This window comes from Schistocerca piceifrons, chromosome 2, assembly GCF_021461385.2.
Source record: "Schistocerca piceifrons isolate TAMUIC-IGC-003096 chromosome 2, iqSchPice1.1, whole genome shotgun sequence".
Lineage (NCBI taxonomy): Eukaryota > Metazoa > Arthropoda > Insecta > Orthoptera > Acrididae > Schistocerca > Schistocerca piceifrons.
In genome coordinates, this window is record NC_060139.1 from 99652845 (window position 1) to 99677354 (window position 24510).

Below are 24510 nucleotides of genomic sequence, written 5' to 3' on the forward strand. Positions count from 1 at the left end.
GTGACTTGCAAGGTTTCTCCAGGATGACATATGAACAAGATAGAGCTATGAAGTTACTATGTGAGTGCCCATGGCCAACAAGTGCTGAGACTGTTTCCATGGGAACATGTAACCAGCTGCAATGGAGTGTCCAGTTTTATGGATTTTCTGGGGCTGTATGTGAGAGATGAGGAGGAGTAAGATTAAGTTTGATGAGGAAGGAGACGCATTTGAGGGAGAGCTTCTGAGATGGAACTATGAATTTGGGTAGTGACTGGAAATTATCCTGGATTTCTGGGATGGGACCATTGCTGCAGGGATTGTGTATGGAACACTCAGGCAGTTGGTGGATACCTTCTGTCACTTACTGTGGGTAATCAAAACAGTGGTGTAGCCTTTCTTCTTAGGGAGATGATCAACTCAAGATTTGCTTAATAGTTGTGAGTAGCTGTTCATTCCTCTGTAAAAATGTTTTTGTTCATGGCAAGTGACCTTGGAAAGGACGGTAAGGCCATGTTGAAGGTAAGGAATTCCTGGAAGGTAACCATGGGATCAGAGTGTGGTTGATGATGGTTGGGTGGAGGTTTGAAGTGAGAGAGGCATGGTTCAGTGTTAGCTTTTGGCTTGGTTTGGTCAGAGAGGGGAAGCTAAGTTGATCTTTGAGCAGTCCAGCTTGACTGAATTTGTGCATGATGCTGAAGTACTTTGTAAAGGGCTGAAGTTTCAGTCAGAGTGAGGTTCTTGTTGTATAGGATGTACAATGTGACAACAGTGTTCTCTGTTTGTTTGGTTCTGGGTTTTGTGAAATGTTTGAGAGGGGATTTTGGGGAATGTGGCAGACATACAGATGGAAAAAGTGTGCAAGGCAGTGTCTGGTTGGTAGGAGGAGTTTTGAGAAGGAGTGGATTTGGGAGGGGGGGGGGCATTATTGGGCTTAGAACAGGTGCCATTGGGCAGGTGTAGGAAGACAGTAAATTAAAATACATTTGGCTATGATGCATGGAGTACAGCCTCTGTCAGCATTTGCATTCATTTTTCTCTCTGCGTAGGGACTTACCATCCTGAATGGAGCCTTTTCCATCTATCTGAATACAGTGCCTCTGATCCATCACTGGTAGCCAAACTTTCCACATAAATGGCACATATTGCTGCCTTCCTTTTACATCTCAACCATCTCCATCCCCCCCCCCCCCCCCCTCCCAATGAGGCTCAATAGTGCACTGTGTTGAGCCAAACTGCACCATGCTGATAATGTCTGGAACAATAAGGTCTGTGTCTAACTGTTACTCCCTCTGTTTATTCACATTCACCCTCCTACAAACTCCTCTCTTTTCAGAGAAGTCAGTAAAATAATGACTAAGCCTTTACTCCCAGGTCACCAAATCTTCAAATGTGTATAAATCGACAGAGTACTCTACAGAACCCTTTTATACTTGAAATCAAAGAAACTACTTATTAACAACTGTAATATTAATGAAGTGTGGAAAAACCATGGGGAAAGTCTTCACCAATATATGTGGACACGCTTCCCTTTATCACAGAAAAACCCCAAGGCTTCAGCTTGCACAGAAAGAAAAGTACAGCCTCAACAGGATAATAACAACCCAAAGCAGATGTGTGGACTCATTATATCAGTGGTTTCACTAGAATGTGAATCTGGAGCCAACAGACAAACCATCCATCATGTACACCAGAAAATCCTTTATGATCTTACTCTGAACAGTGGTCGATCTTCTTCACTGTGACCCAACATGCAAACAAATACATAAAAAAATCCGAGTGTTTATTTTGTTTTATAACTGTTTTTGTCTTGTGTATGTAATCAGTTGTGACATGCTGTGCCATATGCTAAATAAGTCACTACACTATTCTCACAGCCAGTTTCCATCCGCATCCTTCCCCAATCTTAGCTTGTGTTTCATCTCTAATTTCTTTGAAACTTCCTGCTTTTCCTTCCATAATCCTACCAACTCCAAAATCACCACCTCATTCCTTATACATCGAACTTTATCCTTACTCATAACTACTTCTCTTTCAAAGGGAAATTTAGCATTTCCGTGGGCTCCCACACAGCATCCTGACCTACTGACCTGTGTTTGGGGCGTTAAGATGATACCTTCTTAGCTACCCAAGAACATAAACATTTTAACAAGTTCAGATTCATTGATGATATCTTCATGTCTGAATCCAGGGCCAAGACACTGTGTCTTAATTCATCAACAGCCTCAACACATTCTCTCCTATCTTCTTCACCTGATTCTCCTCAGCCCAACACGCTGCCTTTTTCAGATGGCTCTGTAGAAGCCTTAGTCTCTGTCAAGCTCTCCAACTATCATTTTGATAGCTGCCATCTCTTTCACACTTTCACACTAAAAAATCTGTCCCATATAGTGTAGTCATCTGTGTATACCACATCTTCAGTTATGAGCAATCCCATGGCCGATTGCTGAAGGAGTTCATAAGAGGTTCACCCACAGGCTCTGTCCTTCAGACATTGTCCACAAACATACGCCCCATGTTATATTTATATGTATCCCTCATCCTTCAACTACATTCACAAACCAACTGCAAACAAGCAACCCACCCCCCACCCCCTCAAATCTCTGTCCACTATCGCGCTGGATTAGAGCAATGTAACCAGTGCCTTTGCAAAGTTAACCAACAGCCATCATTATACCTGGAGATGAACATCTGACCCACAACTCTTCCTATCACTCCCAAAGTAACATTTGTTGCTATCTTTACATCAACCTACAGTGCTAGCCTTTACAATTGCAACACTAGGAAGGAATTAAATATCAAAATTTTACTTTCTGTGAATGTACAGTATAGTAGAAATACGAGGGTTTCCCAGTAAATAATGCCCCATATTTTTTTTTCTCCAGAAGTATTTATTCCACAACAATCAAATTTACATATGTGAAAGACTGATGTTTTGTCTACTTGCTTTATTTTTCCACATAATCTCCTTCAAGTTCGACGGCCTTTTTCCAGCGAGACACAAGAGCGTGTATTCCCTGCCGGTAAAAATCTGTACTCTGCCTACGGAGCCAGGTTGTCACTTTGTGAATCACTTCTTCGTCATCGGCAAAACGTCTTCCACGAATGAAATTCTTCATTGGCCCAAACAAGTGAAAGTCTGAAGGAGCCAAATCGGGGCTGTAGGGTGGATGGGGTAACACTATCCAACCCACTTTCGCGATGTGTTCACAAGTCCTCAAACTTGTGTGAGGACGAGCGTTACCATGCTGAATCAAAACATCCTGTGGGTTAACATGACGCCCAAGGCGCCGGAAGCGCTGCTTAAGTTTGTCTAATGTTTTGACATAAGCCTCTGTCGAGTCGTAATGCGTCGATCCCGTCGAATGAGAATATCAGCCCGCTGCAACATGTCAGGCATGACAGCCGTGGGAGGCCTTCCCGACCGCAGCAAATCTCGGAGCTCAGCAGCACCGCCCTCTGATGCTTTCACCCTCTGTGCCCAGCGACCAACAGTACTCCTATCGACTGCAGATGTTCCGTAGACTTTGCACAAGCGTTTATGAATATTGTCCACGGTTTCTTCCTCTGCTACGAGAAATTCAATCACTGCACGTTGTTTATGACGGATGTCACCTGCAGACGCCATTTTAGAACATTCCTACACCACCGCTCTCTGTCGGAGGAAATTGAAACTTTGCGTACACACGCGGGAAACTTCAAATAACTCGCACCTAAAGTGTCACATTTCTAATATTTTTTATTTCGGAGAAAAAAAATATGGGGCATTATTTACTGGGCAACCCTCGTAATACATGACTTAATTTGTAGTTGATTTGGTGCTATGCAGACTGTGGAATTTAGTAGTCATTAACCCAGCAGATATTGAATCATACTAACTTGGATTTTGGCAAAAGCCTTACTAGGACTTTACAGGGTAAGGTTATATTTAGTTCAAGATTTCATAATTAGTTTTAAAATGAATATACTATCCTGGTGAAGGAGAGCTGCTTTCTTAGTAACAGTTGATGAGATATGATTAGCTGTTATATGAAATCAATTTGCTTGTTTGCATATAGTTTATATTTTTAAAAATGTGAATGATATCTTCTACTGTTACTCCATCACATTTGAAATAAGGATAATCCTGAAAATGGATTTCAGTGAAGATGGGAGGTGAATGATCCATGATTAAATCTCATGCGAATTGTGGAACTTGGAAATTTTTTATACCTTAATTGTCTTGAACCAAAGCTTCAGGGGAATGTTTGACTGTGTTTGTCCATAATATTTCCCTTCTCAACATATCAATAACTGATATTTGTCTTCTTATTGGTTCTTATTTTGCTATACAGTATGAACATTATTTAAAATGACAAACTCTGGGAGGTTGCATGGGGCACTAAAACAGACATTTTTCTCTAGTGCTGTAATTACCTGTTAGCATTTTTTAATCTGGTAGAGGGTGTAATCACTCTCAGCACTCGTGCAATTGTGCTTAACATGGGGATGAATCAGATGAAATTAAGAAATGTCCTTCACGAGCCATTGTTAATCCATTTGACTTAACAGCTTGTCCGCAACCTGGTACCATGTGATTAGCCATTCAGAGCACAGTTTTTTACAGTCGTTCCTGGAGCAGTGTCAAATGCACCCTACACTTCCGTCCCCTGTGCTGTTTACAGATGATGCAATGTTCAGGCATGATGGCATCTTCAATATCCACAATTCACGTCTTGTGAACGAAGTTAATGCACATGGCATATTTATTGATGCTCATAAAGCGCAGTTCTATGTGAATATGTGGGCAGATGTTGGAGACTGTTTAAGTGGGCTATATCTCCTACCTAGACCATTAAAGGACATGCATTATTACCACTCCCTCACTGGAGCATTGCCATAGTTAATGAATGAAGTGCCATTCACTACAAGACAGTGCATGTGGTTCCAGCATGATGAGACACTGGCACATTTTAAACACCCTGTGCATTGATTCTTGAATCAACAGTTTCCAGAATAGTGGATTGGCAGTGGTGGTCCTGTACCACAGCCTACTCTATTCGCTGATTTGATCCCTCTGGACTTTTTTGTGTGAGGAGAGATATGCAGACTAGTTCACAAAACCCCTGTCAAATCACAGAAGGATCTGGTTGTCCAGATAGTAGCGGCAGCCGTAGGTATTAAGGACACTCCTGTAGCTTTTGACCATGTTAGACAGAACGTGTCTCACCAGTGTAACCTCTGTTTACAAGTCAATGGAAGCATTTTTGAGCTTCATCTGTAGCTGAAGTAATTGTGTTAATGGTGATGTCTCTTGGTAATAAAGAATTGTTTGTGTCTCTTTTTGTCCTCAGAGGAAAACACATTAGAAAAGGTGTTTTCATTGTCCCATGCTTTTTAGCTTGATTGATTTTCATCCAGTGAAAACTACTACTACCAGTTTAAAAAATCCTCACAGAAAAATAACCCCCCACAGGGGGCTCACCACACTTTGGCGGGTTCATCCTTGGCTACCACGGGACCCCAGCCTTTGCAGCATCTTTTCCCTTCTGTGCTGTATGTCTCTACTCCTGTTATTCCTTTTCCCCTCCCTTGGGGAATATGACTGGGGTGTTTTTAGGAATGTGTTCCGCATTTTCTGTACCTGACGCGAGAACTGTTTCACCACTGTTTTTTGTTCACCTTCTCCTATCCTTCTTCTGCTTTGGCGTTTGATGCGCTCCTTTTTCTTCTTCCTCCTTATGGGCTCCTGAAGGCTGGCCCATGCATCTGATGCATAACAGTTGACTGGGTAATGTGTAATTCCCAACCCCGGGTTGACAGATAGGGTTCGCATGTACCCCCTGGTACAGGCCGGGCCCAGGGTGGGGTGATTGCCTGAGCTGCTACCTGCCCAAATTGCCGATTGGTCCCTATGTCAGGCATTTGGGAGGTGTAACCTGAATTTTGAACAATCACCTAAGACGGGTGAGTCCCCCTCAGAGGGTGGGCCCCTAGTTGGAAGGAGCATGCCATCAGAGATGGTGCCAACAATGGGGGATTTTCTCGCAATGCGCCAATCATCATCTTCATAGCCCACGTCCACCAAACATAAATGGAATGAACATCCTGATTCAGAGACCCTTCCAGCTGCACCACGGTTCCTCATGGTTTCACTTACTGGAGACAGTCAGTCCTTTGTAACAGTAAATCCATTTCTTATTCAGAAAAGTGTTGGTGCAATTGCCGGCCCTGTGAAATCCTGCTCTCGTTTATGCAATGGCACTTTGCTTTTGGAGACTACTTCTGATTCTCAAGCACAACAAATGCATGCCACTTCACTTCTCCACAGCTATCCTGTTCAAGTTGAGGCCCATAGAACTCTGAGTTCTTCCCATGGTGTTATTTACACTAGACTACTCAATGGTCTCACTGAGGCAGAAATCCAAATGTACCTCTCTGATCAGTGTCTCACTGCCGTCCATCAGGTGATGAAAAAGTGCCCACATGCACTCTTTTTCTCACCTTTGATAGAGTGGTGCTTCGTCCAAGATCAAAGCAAACTATGGTTATCACATTCTGACTGTACATTCCGAACCCAGTGCGCTGCTACCAGTGTCATTTCAACCACAGTTGAATGTCTTGTTGACACCCAGCCAAATGTATATCCAGTGGTAAGGAGGCACACTAGGGCAATTGTCCACCTCCTTCTCTCCACTGTATCAACTGCAATGGTGACCATGCTACCTCCTCTCTGTCCCATGTATCTCAATGAGTGGGCTGTCCAGGAGATCCAGGTACTGGAAAAAGTGCCCAGGAGATCTGGTAAAGGAAAAAGTATCTTACCCGGTCACTCACAAGTTATTGGCTAGTCGCAGACCCTGTGTTCTATCATCTGGCACTTACAGTACTGTCCTTGCTACATCCCGCTCCGTGAAGGACATGGCCACGCAGACATGCGACCTCAGATTCAGCACTGCGGTTGAGAAATCGCCCAGTGTCATGGGAGCATCGCCATCTCCTCATCCAGCTGTGCCACAAACCACCAAACATTCGCCTTGCAAGGTGAAGTCACCTGCTACACAACTGGCAGGATGGTATGGATAGAAGGAATATTCTCACATAGACTCCCTATGGCCCTCCAGACAGCAAACATCTGAGTCTTCCTCTTCCAACTGGAAAGGCCCAAGAAGTCAAACAAAGATAATGGTCTTCTCCTTCACCAACTTGGACATCCTCTTCAATGGTGTTGCCACGTGATACCCTCACACGGCCAACCTGCGTATTGCCAGTGTGCATCACCAACCATTTTTCTGCCCTGGACTCCGCAGAACGACAGAGGGAGAAAGCCAGTGCCTCTTTAGATCCCTTGGAGCAGGATTCTCCACCCTTTGCTCCCTGTAGCCATGAGTCTTCGAAGATTGGCACTCAGCAGCCGCCGAAGTGACATCCCTTCATTTTTTCCCTCCTCCCCTATCCTCATTATGACTCTCCTCCAATGGAACATTTGTGGCCTTCAATCTAACAGAGTATTTTTCAGCTGCTCTTAGAATCACAGCGTCAGTGTCCTCATGACCACTTTGAGCTCTCACATTTCTTCCCAGTCCGTTTTGACCTCACTGAGGATGGCATTCCATCTCCAGGGGAGTCATGCTGTTCATATGGGATGATGATCATAGTCAACCCATCTCCGTGACTACCTGTCTTCAAGCTGTTGCACTTCGCCTTTTCCTTCCTTTCGTGACCTTTTCCCTCTGTACAGTTTACATCCCACCATCATTTGATGTCAGCAGGGCAGACTTCCTCCAGCTCATTAGGCAGCTACCTCACCCCTTTCTGCTGCTCGGTAGCTTTAATTCGCAAAATCCCCTTTGGGGTTCCCACACAACCTGTCCAAGAGGTGCCCTCTTGGCTGACTTCCTCAATCAAGGCAGGAGCATCCACATTCCTTTCAGATTCCACGCACACCTATTCCCATTTGGACCTCTCCTTCTGCACTACCCAGCTTGCCCATCGTCTCGAGTGGTCCGTTCTCTCTGGCGCATACTCAAGCAACCATTTCCCCTGTGCTGTCCATTTGCTGACTCGTACCCCATCTACGTGCCACCCAAATGTCAGATTACTAAGGCCGACTGGAGGCTTTACTCCTCCCTGGTGACCTTCAGTGAACAACATTTCCCCAGTCGTGATTGCTGGGTAGAATATCTTACAAACATTATCCTTACCAATGCAGAATGTTCCATTCCTCACACTTCCTCTTCATCACACCGTGTCTCAGTCCCTTGGTGGACTATGGCATGCCATGATGCAATTCACACTTGGAGACGTGCTCTTCCTGTTTTTAACCATTGTCGTTCAATGACAAACTGCACTCATTATAAATAGTTGCCTGTACAGTGTCATTGTGTTCTTAGGGACGGCAAGAAAGCTAGCTGGATTTCATTCACTAGTTCTTTTAACAGTTCCGCTCAATGTTCATCATGTGGGCCAACCTCCAACAGCTCTCTGAGAACAAGATCTAGTCCCCAATTTCCGGCCTGACAGTAGCAGACAATGTCATCATGGACCGTATTGCTATCTCCAACACCTTGGGCTGCCATTTTGCGGAAATTTAGATCTCTTCCCACTATCACACTGCCTTCCTCCATTGGAAACAAGTGAAGGAGGCTCAGGCGATAGCCTTCTCTTCTCCGAATCATGAGTGCTACAGTGCAGCCTTTACTATGAGGGTGTTAGATAATGCTCTCATATCATCCCAATCCTTCACTCCAGGGCCAGACAATGTTCACATTCAGATGTTGCACCTTGCCCTTGTGGGCAAGCACTTTCTGCTTCATATGTACAACTGCATTTGGGCCTGGTAAGGACAAACGCCTTCCTTCTAGCTATTGTCCCATTTCTCCTACCAGCTGTGTTTGTAAGGTGATGGAATATATAATTCATGCCCAGCTGGTATGGTGGCTCGAGTCTCGCAATTTACTAACCACTGCACAGTGTGGATTTCACATGCACCATTCTGTAGTTGACCATTTCGTCACTTCTCCACCCATGTCATGAATAGTTTTCTGCAGAAATCCCAGACTGTGGCCGTGTTTTTCAATTTGGAGAAAGCCTGCAACACCTGCTGGAGGACCGGTATCCTACTTATTCTATACATGTGGGGCTTCCACGGCTACATGTCCCGTTCCTGATCAGGAATTTTTAAAAGACTGAGTTTTCAAGGTACGTGTGGGTTCTGCCTTGTTGAACACCTTTATCCAGAAAAATGGTGTACCTCAGGGTTCCATCTTGAGTGTCATCCTTTTAGCTATTTCCATTAACCCTATAATGCTCTATCTCCCACGGGGCATCTCCGGCTCCCTTTTCATTGACGATTTTGCCACCTATTGCAGTTCTCCATGAACTTGTCTCATTGAGTGGCGTCTTTAGCAATGTCTCGATCATCTTTACTCATGGAGCATCAACAATGGCTTTCATTTTTCCACTGACAAAACCGTTTGTATGAATTTGTGGCAGTGCAACTAGTTTCTTCCAATGTCTTTACATCTTGGGCCTGTTTGCTCTTCTGTTCATCAAAACTATGAAATTCCTGGGGCTCATGCTCAATAGGAAACATTCTTGGTCCTCCTGTGTGTCTTACCTGGCAGTACACGAGTGGCGTCTTTAGCAATGTCTCGATCATCTTTACTCATGGAGCATCAACAATGGCTTTCATTTTTCCACTGACAAAACCGTTTGTATGAATTTGTGGCAGTGCAACTAGTTTCTTCCAATGTCTTTACTCTTGGGCCTGTTTGCTCTTCTGTTCATCAAAACTATGAAATTCCTGGGGCTCATGCTCAATAGGAAACATTCTTGGTCCTCCTGTGTGTCTTACCTGGCAGTACACTATATGTGGTCCCTCAGTGTCCGTGTCCTCATTGGTACTACCTGAGGAGTAGATTGAACCACCCTCATCTGCTTGTACTGATCCCTTGTCTGTTCAAAACTAGACTATGGGTGTTTCATTTATGCATCTGCACATCCACCCCTCTTATGCCATCTCAGTACTATCCCCATCGTGGTATCTGTTTGGCCACTGGCGCCTTTTACACTAGCCCAGTTGAGAGTCTGAAGACAGAAGCTGCCAAACTACCGCTGTCCTACTGCCGTGACTTTCTCCTCAGCAGATATATGCATGTCATTTGTCTGCCATGTGTGGCCACCTATCCTATGCCTCCTTCTTCGATGACTCCTTTGATCACAAGTATGGGGTGCATCCTGGAGTTCACTTTCGGCTCTTGCTCCAGCAGCTTAACTTCACACTACCTGCAACTGTCCCAGTGGGTGTAAAGTCTTCACCACCTTGGCTTCGTGCAGCAGCCCGTGTTCACCTTGAGCTTCATTTGCTTCCTAAGGACACTACACCAACTTTGCTCTATCGCCTTCATTTTCATTACCTTCACACACAACTCAGCGATAGTACGTTTTGTGTACACTGATAGCTCTCAGACTGACTTTGGTGTGCCTTTGTCATTGGCACCAACATTTTTGGGTATTGGCTTCCAGAACACTGCTCAATATTTACAGCAGAGCTCTTTGTCCTGTATCAGACCACACAGTACATCTGGCGACACAGACTTCTCAGTTGCATCATCTGCTCCAACTCTCTCAGTGCCCTTCAAAGCCTCTGTATGCTTTGCAAAGAGTCCAGGAAAGCTGTCACTTGCTCACTCTTGATGGAGCCATTGTGATGTTTATGTGGGTTCCTGGTCACGTTGGTCTGACAGGAAACGAGGCTGCTGACACTTCTACCAAAGCTGCAGTCCTCATACCTCAGCCTGCTAGTTCTTACATTCCCTCTGATGATCTCTGTGTTGCCTTCTGTCAGCAGGTGGAGGAGGAGGAGATTAGTGTTTATCGTCCCGTCGACAACGAGGTCATGAGAGACGGAGCGCAAGCTCGGGTGAGGGAAGGATGGGGAAGGAAATCGGCCGTGCCCTTTCAAAGGAACCATCCCGGCATTTGCCTGACGCGATTTAGGGAAATCATGGAAAACCTAAATCAGGATGGCCGGAGACGGGATTGAGCCGTCGTCCTCCCGAATGCGAGTCCAGTGTGCTAACCACTGCGCCACCTCGCTCGGTCTGTCAGCAGGTGGTGTCACTTTGGCATCACCACTGGTTCTCCCTTCATGGGAACAAGCTCCAGGTTATTAAGCCACTCCCAGCAGCTTGGACCACATCCTCTTGGCCCTCTCACTGTGAGGAGATCATTTTAGCCAATTTGCATATCGGGCATTGTCTTTTTAGCCATTGCCATTTGTTAAGTGGTGCTCCCCACCACTTTGTACTCATTGTCCACAACATCTGACAGTCTACCATTTCTTGATAGAATATCCTTTTTTTAACCACTTATGTCCTCATTTGTGTTTGCCGTCTGAGTTATTGGCCATTTTGGCAAACAACACGCGGGCTGTTGACCGCGTTCTACTTTTTATCTGTCATAGCAATATGGTAAAGGCCATTTAATTTTTAGTTCAGGACCTCCGTTTATCTATGGTGTGTTGCTTAGACCTTTCTCCACATCCCTGTTTTTAGCAGTCTTCTCTTCCGTCTATTGGGATTAACATGTAGTTGTTTTTAACTCTTCTCTTCGTCTTCGTGTTCTACAGTCCTGCCATGGACGCGTATGACCGTAGTTGTTTTTGTACCCTAAAACAAAACAAAACAAATGACAGAAAAATAAAAATTAGAGAAAAATATTTGTTTCAGTGTCCTGTGCAACTTCCCAGAGTTTGTCCACTGAAATAATTTTTCATCCTATGTAGCATAGTCTGTAGGCCCGATGGCAGTAAGAAGATGGTTCTAAATGTGCTGTTTTGAGCAGAAGTCTTCACTAAGTCATCAACTATTTTATTATATTTAATGATCCCCTTGACCCATGTCAATTATACCTTCTTCCCAAGATTACTATTTTTCTTGTGGCTTTCATTGTGTCCATTACCTGTGGATTAATCTTCCTGAGAAGAGCTTTGTCTGCATATCTTGAAGCGAGTGTCTACAATCCATTTAAATCAAAATGTACTGATACAAGTATGTCTTTCTATGCTGCTTCAGCTCATAGTTAGCATTGGACAGTTTGGTAAGTGATGGCGTGGCAGTATGTTGGCGACCCATGACCAAAGGTTTTTCAGTGGGTGAGAGATCTGGAGAATGTGCTGACCAGGGCAACAGTTGAATCGATGTAGGTCTGGAGAATGTGCTGACCAATCAATGTAGATCAGGGCAGCACAAGGATAATGCAGTCTTGCAATATTATCTTGAAAGATAATGTCACAGGAACCTTGAAGATAGGGCATAGCCAGCAACATTAACACACCATAAATGTAATGATTGCTGTCGAAATTATTGATTATGCAAACCAGACGTGATAGAGTTCATGTCCCCAGTGGCATTCTCCATCATCACACCAGGTGATGAGCTCATATGATGACAATGAATGCAGTCAAGCTATGTTTGTGCTCCTGAAAGGCTTCACCCACAAATATGTCCATCGTGGTGCTGTATCCAGAACCAAGACTTGTCTAAAAAGATGATGTGATGTCACTTCTATGTTCTGTAGTGTCATGGAGCACACCACTGTCAGTATATATATCTTTTCTGCCACATCAAACAAAGCTTTGACAGTGGTCACTGCACTGATAGTTCGTAGAGTACTCCAGATGTCATCACACTGACTGTGTGGATACTTGTCTTGCTGCAAACAGTCTTAACTGAAGGTATGCAATGTGGCTGTACAGACCTGCATGGTGGAGTGAACAATATGTGTATTCTCTCAGGCTCTAATCATGTGGGGGCCATTGAAGTCCATCATGGCACTGAGTAAGACTATCCTGAACCCATCAGTTCCATGGTAGTTGATAGGATCCAGAGCAACATGAACAGCAGTACCACAGTCCCATAAACTGCAGTCTTGATAGAGCACAATCATGCTGTTGCCAAATTCCACCCTGTGCCAATTGACATTTCTCTTTGTCACAGAAAATTTAACACAATCTTCTCACAAACAACCAGCATTCAACTGTGATTCATGAATGAGAAACCAACTTCATAATCCTTCCTTTACTACCGAATGTAGAAAGCATTACTCCTACCTACTTTCTGTGGTTGCACTGAAATGCATTTTCAATCAATTACTTCATGTTGTGCAAATTTGACATGTGTTGTATGCTGCCTTTATGATATTTCAATTTCATGCGCCAGCAGTGTACCACCAGCCCCTTGCCGAATGAGTTATATGCTGGGGTGTCAAAAGTCATGGGATAGCAATAAGCACATATACAGATGACAATACTGTCACGTACACAAGGTATAAAAGGGCAGCGAATTGACAGTTGACATTTGCGTTTAAGTGATTCTTGTGAAAAGGTTTCCGACATGGTTATGGTCACCCAATGGGAATTAACAGAGCACAGATTCTTTCAGCTGAAGTACAGTGGCCAACTTTAATGTGGTAACTAAGATCATTGGGTTTATGGATTCTGGGAAGCATGGAAAATGCGGGTGTGCAGAGGTCATTAAGGAGATGAAGATGGATTCATGGGAGAGGTTCTGGGACGGGTTTAAGGATTCAAATTAGGACTTGAAGTTTTTTTTGGACTTCTGGCATGGGATCACTGTGACAGTCGCCAGATGCTTTCTGTAAGGTGACAGCTGTGATTCATCACAACGCCTGTGGAGCCTTTGTCTTCTGTAACAGTCATTAAATCAAGGTGTGTCTTGAAGTTGTGATGGCTGTTTTTCCTTCCATTGAGAATGACCTTGGGAAGGAGGGTGAGCCGAATTTGGAGTTAATGAATACCTGTATGGTAACCATCATGTGGTTAGATGGGAGAGAGGAGATTCACAGTTGGATGGTGATACGAACTGGTACAGGCACGATTTAATGTTGGGATTAGGATAGTGTCCAGAATTAACACAACTTGAATTAAAGTTGTGAAAAACCATTTGTAGGTCAGATTGCAATCAATCACTTGGCAGAAATGGTGCCAGAAACCACTGAAGTATAACTAATAGTAGGTGGGCTTCACTATATTGAGATTCCAAGCAGGTCCAGGTGTCATGAACAAATAATATGATCAGTCCAAAAAATATCCATATATAAACAGTTAACTGCAAAGTTGTCGCCAGTCCTTTGGTCAGTCATGTAGAGAAACAACAGTTTTCAGACAAAAGTGAGAATTGACCTGAAACCACATGGTCTTAAATTGGCCAGCTGATGGGCCCATGTAACCTGTAGGCCAGAGATGTGATTCGATGTAGCACACCACACCATTAGACATAGGTGTAAAGAAGTGTACTGATAGTATGGCATCATCCTCCAATACGTCCGGCAGAATTGGAAATGGAAGTGTGAGAGATTGTGATTGAATACTCTCATATGCAAAAGTGTGCTGGCCTTTATGGAAATGCTTTCGCTTGCCAGAATCTTTGTAATGACAGCTTTCAGTACTCTCATGTGTGCTGTAATACAGGTCAATGATGCCAAAAATATACCATTAGTGTTTTCAGACACTTGCTTCATAATAATTGCTTATTCTGTTTTAATAATTGTGCACACACACACACAGCATGTTACTAGCTACATTTACAATAACTTCCAAGCAGCTGCATCACTTCGAAACTTCACATCTCAGTATTCAACACACAAATGTGCAGACACTTTATCTCATTTACGTGGAAACCAATTCACTTTTTTCTCACCTGAAGGGCATATAAACTCCGACATAATGAACAGTAAATTAAATATTCAAAAGTATAATTGATTTGTTCTTGGTAAATGGTCTGTCACTTAACTTAAAAAAGAACACAGCTTGTTCAATTCAGTGCTGCGCTAAAAATATCTTCATCAGTAACAATACATAATGGGGGAGAGCAAATACTGGCACATAAAACTGATTGTTCAGAATTCCTGAGTGTAGATATTGAAGAGAACATGAATTAAAAATCTCATATCAAGCTGCTGTGAAGGATGTGGCACATTCATTGCTCAGAAATTTCCTGTAAGGATAATATATGCTGTCCACCCTTAAGCTACATGCAAGCAACTGTTAAAAAAAATAGATGTGTAAACAGTAGCCTAACAATACATGTACACTCTTGTGAAATGTGTTGTGAAGAATCAGGCATTTTTTGAAAATAGTAATAGTAGTCATAAATATACCACTAGGGACAAAAATAGCCTCTACTATCCACAATCCACAACTTATCCTTGTCTTCATACAGAAAGGAGCAAAGTATTCATCCATAAAAATATTTGACTACCTCCCTTGAGGAGTAAAGGTGCTGGCAGATGCTGAAAGTCTTAAAAACAAATTGAAATCAGTTCCCTTGGCAACAAATCATAATCCATATCTGAATCTCTAATTAGTATGTATGTGTGTGGATTACTGATATCAAATTATGTTGTAGATCAAGGTTAAAACAAAAACTAGTTATGTAAATGGCCAGCACGTAGCCATGCTTTCACAGAGAATTATTTTTTTTACTTGTGAACTAACTGACATGTTCCACATCATGAGGAGCTGTCATTGGGATAAAAGAATTCTAACATAAATACCAAAACTAATCCATAATGAAGTACTGGCCAGCCAATACCTTCGCTGCGCAGTGCCATTGGTACTGTTACCGACGACTGTGCCGCTAAAGCGGAGTTATTGAACGCAGTTTTCCAAAATTCCTTCACCAGGGAAGACGAATGGAATATTCCAGAATCTGAAACACGAACAGCTGCTAGCATGAGTTTCTTAGAAGTAGATACCTTAGGGGTTGCGAAGCAACTCAAATCGCTTGATATGGGCAAGTCTTCAGATCCAGATTGTATACCGATTTCCTTTCAGATTATGCTGATACAATAGCTCCCTACTTAGCAATCATATACAACCGCTCGCTCACCGATAGATCTGTACCTACAGATTGGAAAATTGCGCAGGTTGCACCAGTGTTTAAGAAGGGTAGTAGGAGTAATCCATCGAACTACAGACCTATATCATTGACGTCGGTTTGCAGTAGGGTTTTGGAACATATACTGTATTCAAACATTATGAATCACCTCGAAGGGAACGATCTATTGATACGTAATCAGCAAGGTTTCAGAAAACATCGTTCTTGGTGCAACGCAGCTAGCTCTTTATTCGCACGAAGTAATGGCCGCTATCGACAGGGGATCTCAAGTTGATTCCGTATTTCTAGATTTCCGGAAAGCTTTTGACACCGTTCCTCACAAGTGACTTTTAATCAAGCTGCGGGCCTATGGGGTACCGTCTCAGTTGTGCGACTGGATTCGTGATTTCCTGTCAGGAAGGTCACAGTTCGAAGTAATAGACGGCAAATCATCGAGTAAAACTGAAGTGATATCAGGTGTTCCCCAGGGAAGCGTCCTGGGACCTCTGCTGTTCCTGATCTGTATAAATGACCTGGGTGACAATCTGAGCAGTTCTCTTAGATCGTTCGCAGATGATGCTGTAATTTACCGTCTAGTAATGTCATCCAAAGACCAGTATCAGTTGCAAAGCGATTTAGAAAAGATTGCTGTATGGTGTGGCAGGTGGCAGTTGACGCTAAATAACGAAAAGTGTGAGGTGATCCACATGAGTTCCAAAAGAAATCTGTTGGAATTCGATTACTCGATAAATAGTACAATTCTCAGGGCTGTCAATTCAACTGAGTACCTGGGTGTTAAAATTACGAACAACTTCAGTTGGAAAGACCACATAGGTAATATTGTGGGGAAGGCGAGCCAAAGGTTGCGTTTCATTGGCGGGACACTTAGAAGATGCAACAAGTCCACTAAAGAGGCAGCTTACACTACAGTTGTTTGTCCTCTGTTAGAATACTGTTGCGCGGTGTGGGATCCTTATCAGGTGGGATTGACGGAGGACATCGAAAGGGTGCAAAAAAGGACAGCTTGTTTAGTATTATCATGTAATAGGGGAGAGAGTGTGGCAGATATGATACGCGAATTGTGATGGAAGTATTAAAGCAAAGACGTTTTTCGTCGTGGCGAGATCTATTTACGAAATTTCAGTCACCAACTTTCTCTTCCGAATGCAAAAATATTTTGTTGAGCCCAACCTACATAGGTAGGAATGATCATCAAAATAAAATAAGAGAAATCAGAGCTTGAACAGAAAGGTTTAGGTGTTCGTTTTTCCCGGGCGCTGTTCGGGAGTGGAATGGTAGAGCTACTAGGGTAGCAGAGTACGTGTGACGTGCACACGGGGGTTTTTTAGGTTAGAGGGACCCCCCCTTGGGCGAAACGATAAAATACCTGACGGCTTACCAGAGAGGACATTATCATCGTTGATAAAGAACGTCCGTCCTCAGAGACCAAAAACAGGAAAAGTTAACGTAATATTGGTAAACTGCAGGAGTATCCAGGGCAAGGTTCCTGAATTAGTATCTCTTATTGAAGGAAATAGTGCGCATATAGTATTAGGAACGGAAAGTTGGTTAAAACCGGAAGTGAACAGTAACGAAATCCTAGACACAGAATGGAATATATACCGCAAGGATAGGATAAACGCCAATGGTGGAGGAGTATTTATAGCAGTAAAGAATTCAATAATATCCAGTGAAGTTATTAGCGAATGCGAATGTGAAATAGTCTGGGTTAAGTTAAGTATCAAAGGTGGGTCAGATATGATAGTCGGATGCTTCTATAGACCACCTGCATCAGCAACCGTAGTAGTTGAGCGCCTCAGAGAGAACCTGCAGAACGTCGTGAAGAAGTTTCATGATCATACTATTGTAATAGGGGGAGACTTCAATCTACCAGGTATAGAATGGGATAGTCACACAGTCAGAACTGGAGCCAGGGACAGAGACTCTTGTGACATTATCCTGACTGCCTTGTCCGAGAATTACTTCGAGCAGATAGTTAGAGAACCAACTCGTGAAGCTAACGTTTTAGACCTCATAGCAACAAATAGACCGGAACTTTTCGACTCCGTGAATGTAGAAGAGGGTATCAGTGATCATAAGTCAGTGGTTGCATCAATGACTACAAGTGTAATAAGAAATGCCAAGAAAGGAAGGAAAATATATTTGCTTAACAAGAGTGATAGGGCACAAATCGCAGAATATCTGAGTGACCACCATCAAACGTTCATTTCTGAGGAAGAGGATGTGGAACAAAAATGGAAAAAATTCAGAAACATCGTCCAGTACGCCTTAGATAAGTTCGTACCAACTAAGGTCCAAAGCGAGGGGAAAGATCCACCGTGGTATAACAATCATGTACGAAAGGTACTACGGAAACAAAGAAAGCTTCATCATAGGTTTAAGAGTAGTCGAATCATAGCTGATAAGGAAAAGCTGAACGAAGCGAAAAAGAGCGTAAAGAGAGCAATGAGAGAAGCATTCTACAAATTCGAACATAAAACATTGGCAAACAATCTAAACAAGAACCCTAAAAAGTTTTGGTCATATGTAAAATCGGTAAGCGGATCTAAATCCCCTATTCAGTCACTCGTTGACCACGATGGCACCGAAACAGAGGACGACCGAAGAAAGGCAGAAATACTGAATTCAGTGTTCCGAAACTGTTTCACTGCGGAAAATCATAACACGGTCCCTGACTTCAGCCGTCGCACGGACGCCAAAATGGAAAATATTGAAATAAACGATATCGGAATTGAAAAACAACTGCTATCACTTAGTAGCGGAAAAGCATCCGGACCAGACGAGATACCCTTAAGATTCTACAGTGATTATGCTAAAGAACTTGCCCCCTTTCTATCAGCAATTTATCGTAGATCGCTGGAAGAACGTAAAGTACCTAGCGACTGGAAGAAAGCGCAGGTCGTTCCCATTTTCAAGAAGGGTCATAAATCAGATGCGAATAATTATAGGCCTATTTCGCTTACGTCAATCTGTTGTAGAATAATGGAACATGTTTTGTGTTCTCGTATTATGACGTTCTTAGATAATACAAATCTCCTTCATCATAACCAACATGGATTCCGCAAACAGAGATCATGTGAAACTCAGCTCGCCCTATTTGCCCAAGAAATTCACAGTGCCGTAGACACTGGCGAGCAGATTGATGCCGTATTCCTGGACTTCAGGAAGGCATTTGATACGGTTCCGCACTTACGTTTAGTGAAAAAAATACGAGCTTACGGAATATCGGACCAGGTTTGTGATTGGATTCAGGATTTCCTAGAAGAAAGAACACAACATGTCATTCTTAACGGTTCAAAATCTGCAGATGTAGAGGTAATTTCAGGAGTACCGCAGGGAAGCGTGATAGGACCTTTATTGTTTACAATATACATAAATGACTTAGTTGACAACATCGGTAGCTCCGTGAGGCTATTTGCAGATGACACGGTTGTCTACAAGAAAGTAGCAACATCAGAAGACTCGTACGTACTCCAGGAGGACCTGCAGAGGATTAATGCATGGTGCGACAGCTGGCAGCTTTCCCTAAACGTAGATAAATGTAATATAATGCGCATACATAGGGGCAGAAATCCGTTCCAGTACGATTATGCCATAGGTGGTAAATCATTGGAAGCGGTAACGACCGTAAAATACTTAGGAGTTACTATCCGGAGCGATCTGAAGTGGAATGATCACATAAAACAAATAGTGGGAAAAGCAGGCGCCAGGTTGAGATTCATAGGAAGAATTCTAAGAAAATGTGACTCATCGACGAAAGAAGTAGCTTACAAAACGCTTGTTCGTCCGATTCTTGAGTATTGCTCATCAGTATGGGACCCTTACCAGGTTGGATTAATAGAAGAGATAGACATGATCCAGCGAAAAGCAGCGCGATTCGTCATGGGGACATTTAGTCAGTGCGGGAGCGTTACGGAGATGCTGAACAAGCTCCAGTGGCGGACACTTCAAGAAAGGCGTTACGCAATACGGAGAGGTTTATTATCGAAATTACGAGAGAGCACATTCCGGGAAGAGATGGGCAACATATTACTACCGCCCACATATATCTCGCGTAATGATCACAACGAAAAGATCCGAGAAATTAGAGCAAATACAGAGACTTACAAGCAGTCGTTCTTCCCACGCACAATTCGTGAATGGAACAGGGAAGGGGGGATCAGATAGTGGTACAATAAGTACCCTCCGCCACACACCGCAAGGTGGCTTGCGGAGTATAGATGTAGATGTAGATGTAGATTGTGGTTCGATGAACCCTCTGCCAAGCACTTAAATGTGAATTGCAGAGTAGTCATGTAGATGTAGATGTAGACTGTCCTAAAACATTGCAGTCTGAAGTTAGGGGCCAAATGTCCTGAAAGTGTCTTCCAAAGTTTCAAGAACCAGTACTAAGCAAGAAATTAACAATTATATTACAACTTTTTTTTTTTTGTATAATTCCCTTCATCATCTGCAACTCAGTTCTGAGTGTGCATAACTCCTTCCTGCATAGAGTGAGCATTTCAACTCAGCTTATGGATGTCTTTCTGAGGACTGAAAGACTGGTTCTGATATTAACATGCACCCATACAAATTCCACTAAGTGGTTGGAAGAAAGTGGGAGTGTGATTGATGGAGCTTTCTTGCTTGTCACCTGAACAGCGGTGGGTGTAGTGTTCCTCCACAGTAACCAATCTGCAGCATGTTCTTCCCAAGATGTATATCAGTCTTCGTGATGTGTTTCAGCTTGTGCTTAAGATGGGTTCCATGAGGTCTTCTGCCAGAACAGAGTTCACCAGAGAGGATTTGGTGGGAAGCTTGGTATTGCTCATGTGGTGATCATGGCCTAACATCTCAGTTGATGAGTGATGATGATTTCCTCAGTGCTGTTTAGATTCATTTTCTTGAGAATGACTTTGTTGGTCACATAGTTCTCCCATGTAATGTTTAAGATGTATCTCATTTTTAGCTGATGGACGCTCTCAAGTTTTTTGATAACACAGCAGTAGTGTCCAACTTTCACAGTGTTATAGGAATGTGGGAATGACAACAAATCTGTGCACCATGAGTTTGGTATGCAACTTTGGTCTTTATTCTCTGACTGAACATTAACCATCTGAAAGCTGTGTGGGCAGCCCCAATTCTTTCAACAACATCCTGTTTGCAGGTACACCTTTTAGACAAGTTGCTTCCAAGATTTGAAAAGCGATCAGCCTAATCCAGTGTTGTGTTTAAGATGGAGATATTGATCTCAGGAAGAATTAATCCTGGGCAGGTTGTGCAAGTACCTTTATTTTTTTTTTTTTTTTTTTTTTTTTTAAAAAAAATTGATGGTAAGACTAAAATAATTTTACGCAGATTTAAAGCAGTTGAGTTACTGTTGTAACTCTGCAGGTGTTAGAACAGAGGATGCAGTGTCGTCAGCATTCTGTAGTTCTGTCATCCACGTAACCTGGATCCTGGGTATGACTTTATGAATGAAGTATTGCCATACTGAAGAGATGCCCATCAAAATGAAACTTAATCCCTATGCCTTGGTTGTTTGCAGATGGTTCATGTGCACAGAAGTCATGTACAGTGCAAAGATTGTTGGAACAAGCACACAGCCTTGTACTGAACCCTGAGTAATTGGGAATGAACCCAATGCAGAGGTACAGTAAAGAACATACCAAAATGAAGAACCTGATACAATCCCCCAGGACATCCAGAGCGTCTCAGTACTTCCCACATGGCAAATCTAGGTACTGAATCAAAGACTTTTCCTAGGTCATGAAAACTAAATATTGAGGTCTGTGTTGCTGTTTGCATTTCCCTGGAGTTGTGTAACACAGGATATCATATCTGTTGTGCCGCTGGAGGTTTGGAAACTGCATTGAGGTTCAGGCAGAACCCTGTCTGAAATAATTTGGAGTCAATTTCCAGAAAAGATTTGTCTTTTGCGTTTCTATCAAGTTGCTGGAGGCATCATCATGTCATTGTTTTTGTTCAGGAGTCAGTGTGTCAAGAATAAACTTTGTATGCATTTCTCTCTTCTTCAAAACATTCTGGAAAACGTGTTGAACACTTGATTTAGAGATACTTCTCCACTGTGATTTATGACACAACAGCATCAACACGCTACAGTCGTACGTCCACCACTTAACGCTGCCTGCTCACAACTAATTGGTTGAATGCATATTTGTTATTTACAGCTGTTAGCCCAAGCTGCTACCATAGTTACTGTGCTGCCATCGTCTGTACACCAGGAATAAAATCAAATAATAGAAAGTCCAAGTTGGAGTATCAACAACCTTATGAAAAGGCTAGATTGCTACTCACCGTAAAGATGACACATTGAGGTGCAGACAGCCACGATGAATAGACAGTTACACATCTGAGCTTTAGGCCAAAACCTTCTTCAGAATGGAAAACACATACACACAAAACAACTCTCTCTGGCCGCTCTAGCCACAGTGCAAACATGTCACATCGAACAGAAACAGAAATCCAGAGTGGGGTGGGATAGCAGAGTACAGGTGGGAGGAAAGGTGTCAGTGCCGCCTGCTGGAGTGTATAGGGACTAGATGATGGCAGGACAAAGTTGCCACCAGGTGCAGCATCGGAAGGATGTGCAAGGCGGTGGAGGGGAGTGGGGGGGGGGGGGGGGGGTGGCGGGGGTGGCAGGGATGGGAAACAGAAAAGAAGAGGAACAGAGAAGGAGAAAAGGTCGGTGGTTGTATTGGCAGAGAGCGGTGCACAGTGAGGGTCAGGGACATGAATCGGCATGAGATGATAGGACAGAGGGGGAAAAACTAATGCAATGTTTTCCTCTTGTTTCAGTACTTATGTCATTTAGTCTCCTGTGTCAAATGCTATATTTTTAACTTACCTTTGTTAGATGAATTTTTGCTGGACAATGATTTATGCGACCCTGATCCACTTTTCAAATTATGACAGTCACAGGTAGATCGAACTTTGGATCAGCAGTGCACTGTGACGAGGCCAGGAGTCTCAGCAGTTGCAGCAGCATTGGCTGCCGAGCTACTGGTGTCAGTCTTGCAACATCCACTAAGGTAAGGCATCAGAACACTTCACAATTTACTCAGCTAGGTGGAACAATGATCAGAATATTGAATTCACATTCTGGAGGACTGGGATTTGAATCCCTCGCCCTCCCTCCAGAATGTACCTTGGTTTCCTTAAATCACATTAAACAAATCACCAATTGGTATCTAATGACCTCAGTGTTGACTTATCATTAAATCATACTCATTTTATGCTTACTTGTGATTATTCATTTTGTCCTTACTTCTATTTGGTATAAGAGAAGATGAACATCAAGGTATATTATTTAATGACTTTCAGCAGAGTGTAGCAATATATTTTGCCAGAAGAATTATTTTTGTGTCTTATATATGTATTTGTATACACCCTTGGAAAAAGGCTTGCTTATCATTTGTAAACACATTTAGTACGTACAGTGCAGTAAATTTTATATGGTGTAAAATTTACATGGTAAATAGTTTGTAGCTTATACATGCAGTTTAGCTATTAAAATGCAAACTTTTCCCACTCATTCTGATCTAACCTGTACCATAGGTGTTGTTGTATCCAACATGTACACATTCCGATGTAAATTAAATATATATGTTTTTGCAAGTATACAGGTATGATTCTGCGATTGTTTTTGTAGTTGGGGGAAGGGGGTGGGGGAGGGGAAGTGTAGGATATATGATATTAAAATTTAGTTGAAACATTACTGACACAGTAGAGCTGTGTGCTAACCAAGACATGGATGCAGACAGAGATTGCCTTTTGCAGATATCACTACATATTATAAATTGAAGTCCTTCACCATATTTTTCATCTGCCTATAAATGTTAGTATCAAGAACTACTGTAAACATTTTAGGCATTTTGATATGGTTCTCAATGATAAGACAGATTTGTCAGAGAGATTTGTGTATATAATTTATTAATAATTTCACACCATTTGGCTAAACTATGGTACAGTTCTCGCTGATAGATAGACCGATTCGTGAAGAAGGTTTGTGTATCTAATTTATTATTGCTATGCCAGACTAGTCATCTGGCCGAAAGTATTTACACTAGGTGTAAATTGAGACATGTATAGCACAGTGCAGGGCAACATGCATTTTTGTAACTTAATAGGTTCAAGTGAGACCGCGCAATTTGGGATGTAACACAGTTGTGCCACAACTCACGCCTGTGCCAAGCCATGCGGCATTGTGGTAGTGGCACAGTTTCTTGGCTGCGTGCCATACTAGCACCGTGGGAGAGATGAACTGGGCAGTGGGAAAGCAGTCCTCCTATATGCTCCCTTCGATACCGCGCATATGGGTGGTTGTGTTAGCTTTCAGAAAAATATTGACTTGTTACTGTGCTTATTGCCATAGAGTAGTGTTTCGTTTTTCCATTTAAGCTCTCGATCTTTATTCATTAGTACATTATGTTTTCCATTTATTTATATCTGTTTAGTTTTGCTTTTTATTTTGTTATTGTTTTTATTTTGTCAAGAACAATCCACAGTTCAGTCACTCATAAACCTTTAGTCACTGAGATTATATCTTATGCCTCCACAGTGTCTTCAGATCGCAAGAAGGGACAGATGATTCATTGTGAGGTTAGTTAAATAGTAAGGAGTATTATAA

The 24510-nt window shown here is 42.7% G+C and overlaps 1 protein-coding gene across 1 annotated transcript in view; it reads left to right on the plus strand.

Moving 5' to 3' along the window:
• LOC124774092 (ubiquitin-like modifier-activating enzyme ATG7) overlaps window positions 1–24510 on the plus strand; it is a 107293-nt gene that overhangs the window by 62663 nt on the left and 20120 nt on the right. The window contains exon 10 of the mRNA XM_047249454.1: window positions 22797–22912. Within this exon, the coding sequence (XP_047105410.1) occupies window positions 22797–22912 (116 nt within the window). The remainder of the gene's footprint in view (window positions 1–22796; window positions 22913–24510) is intronic.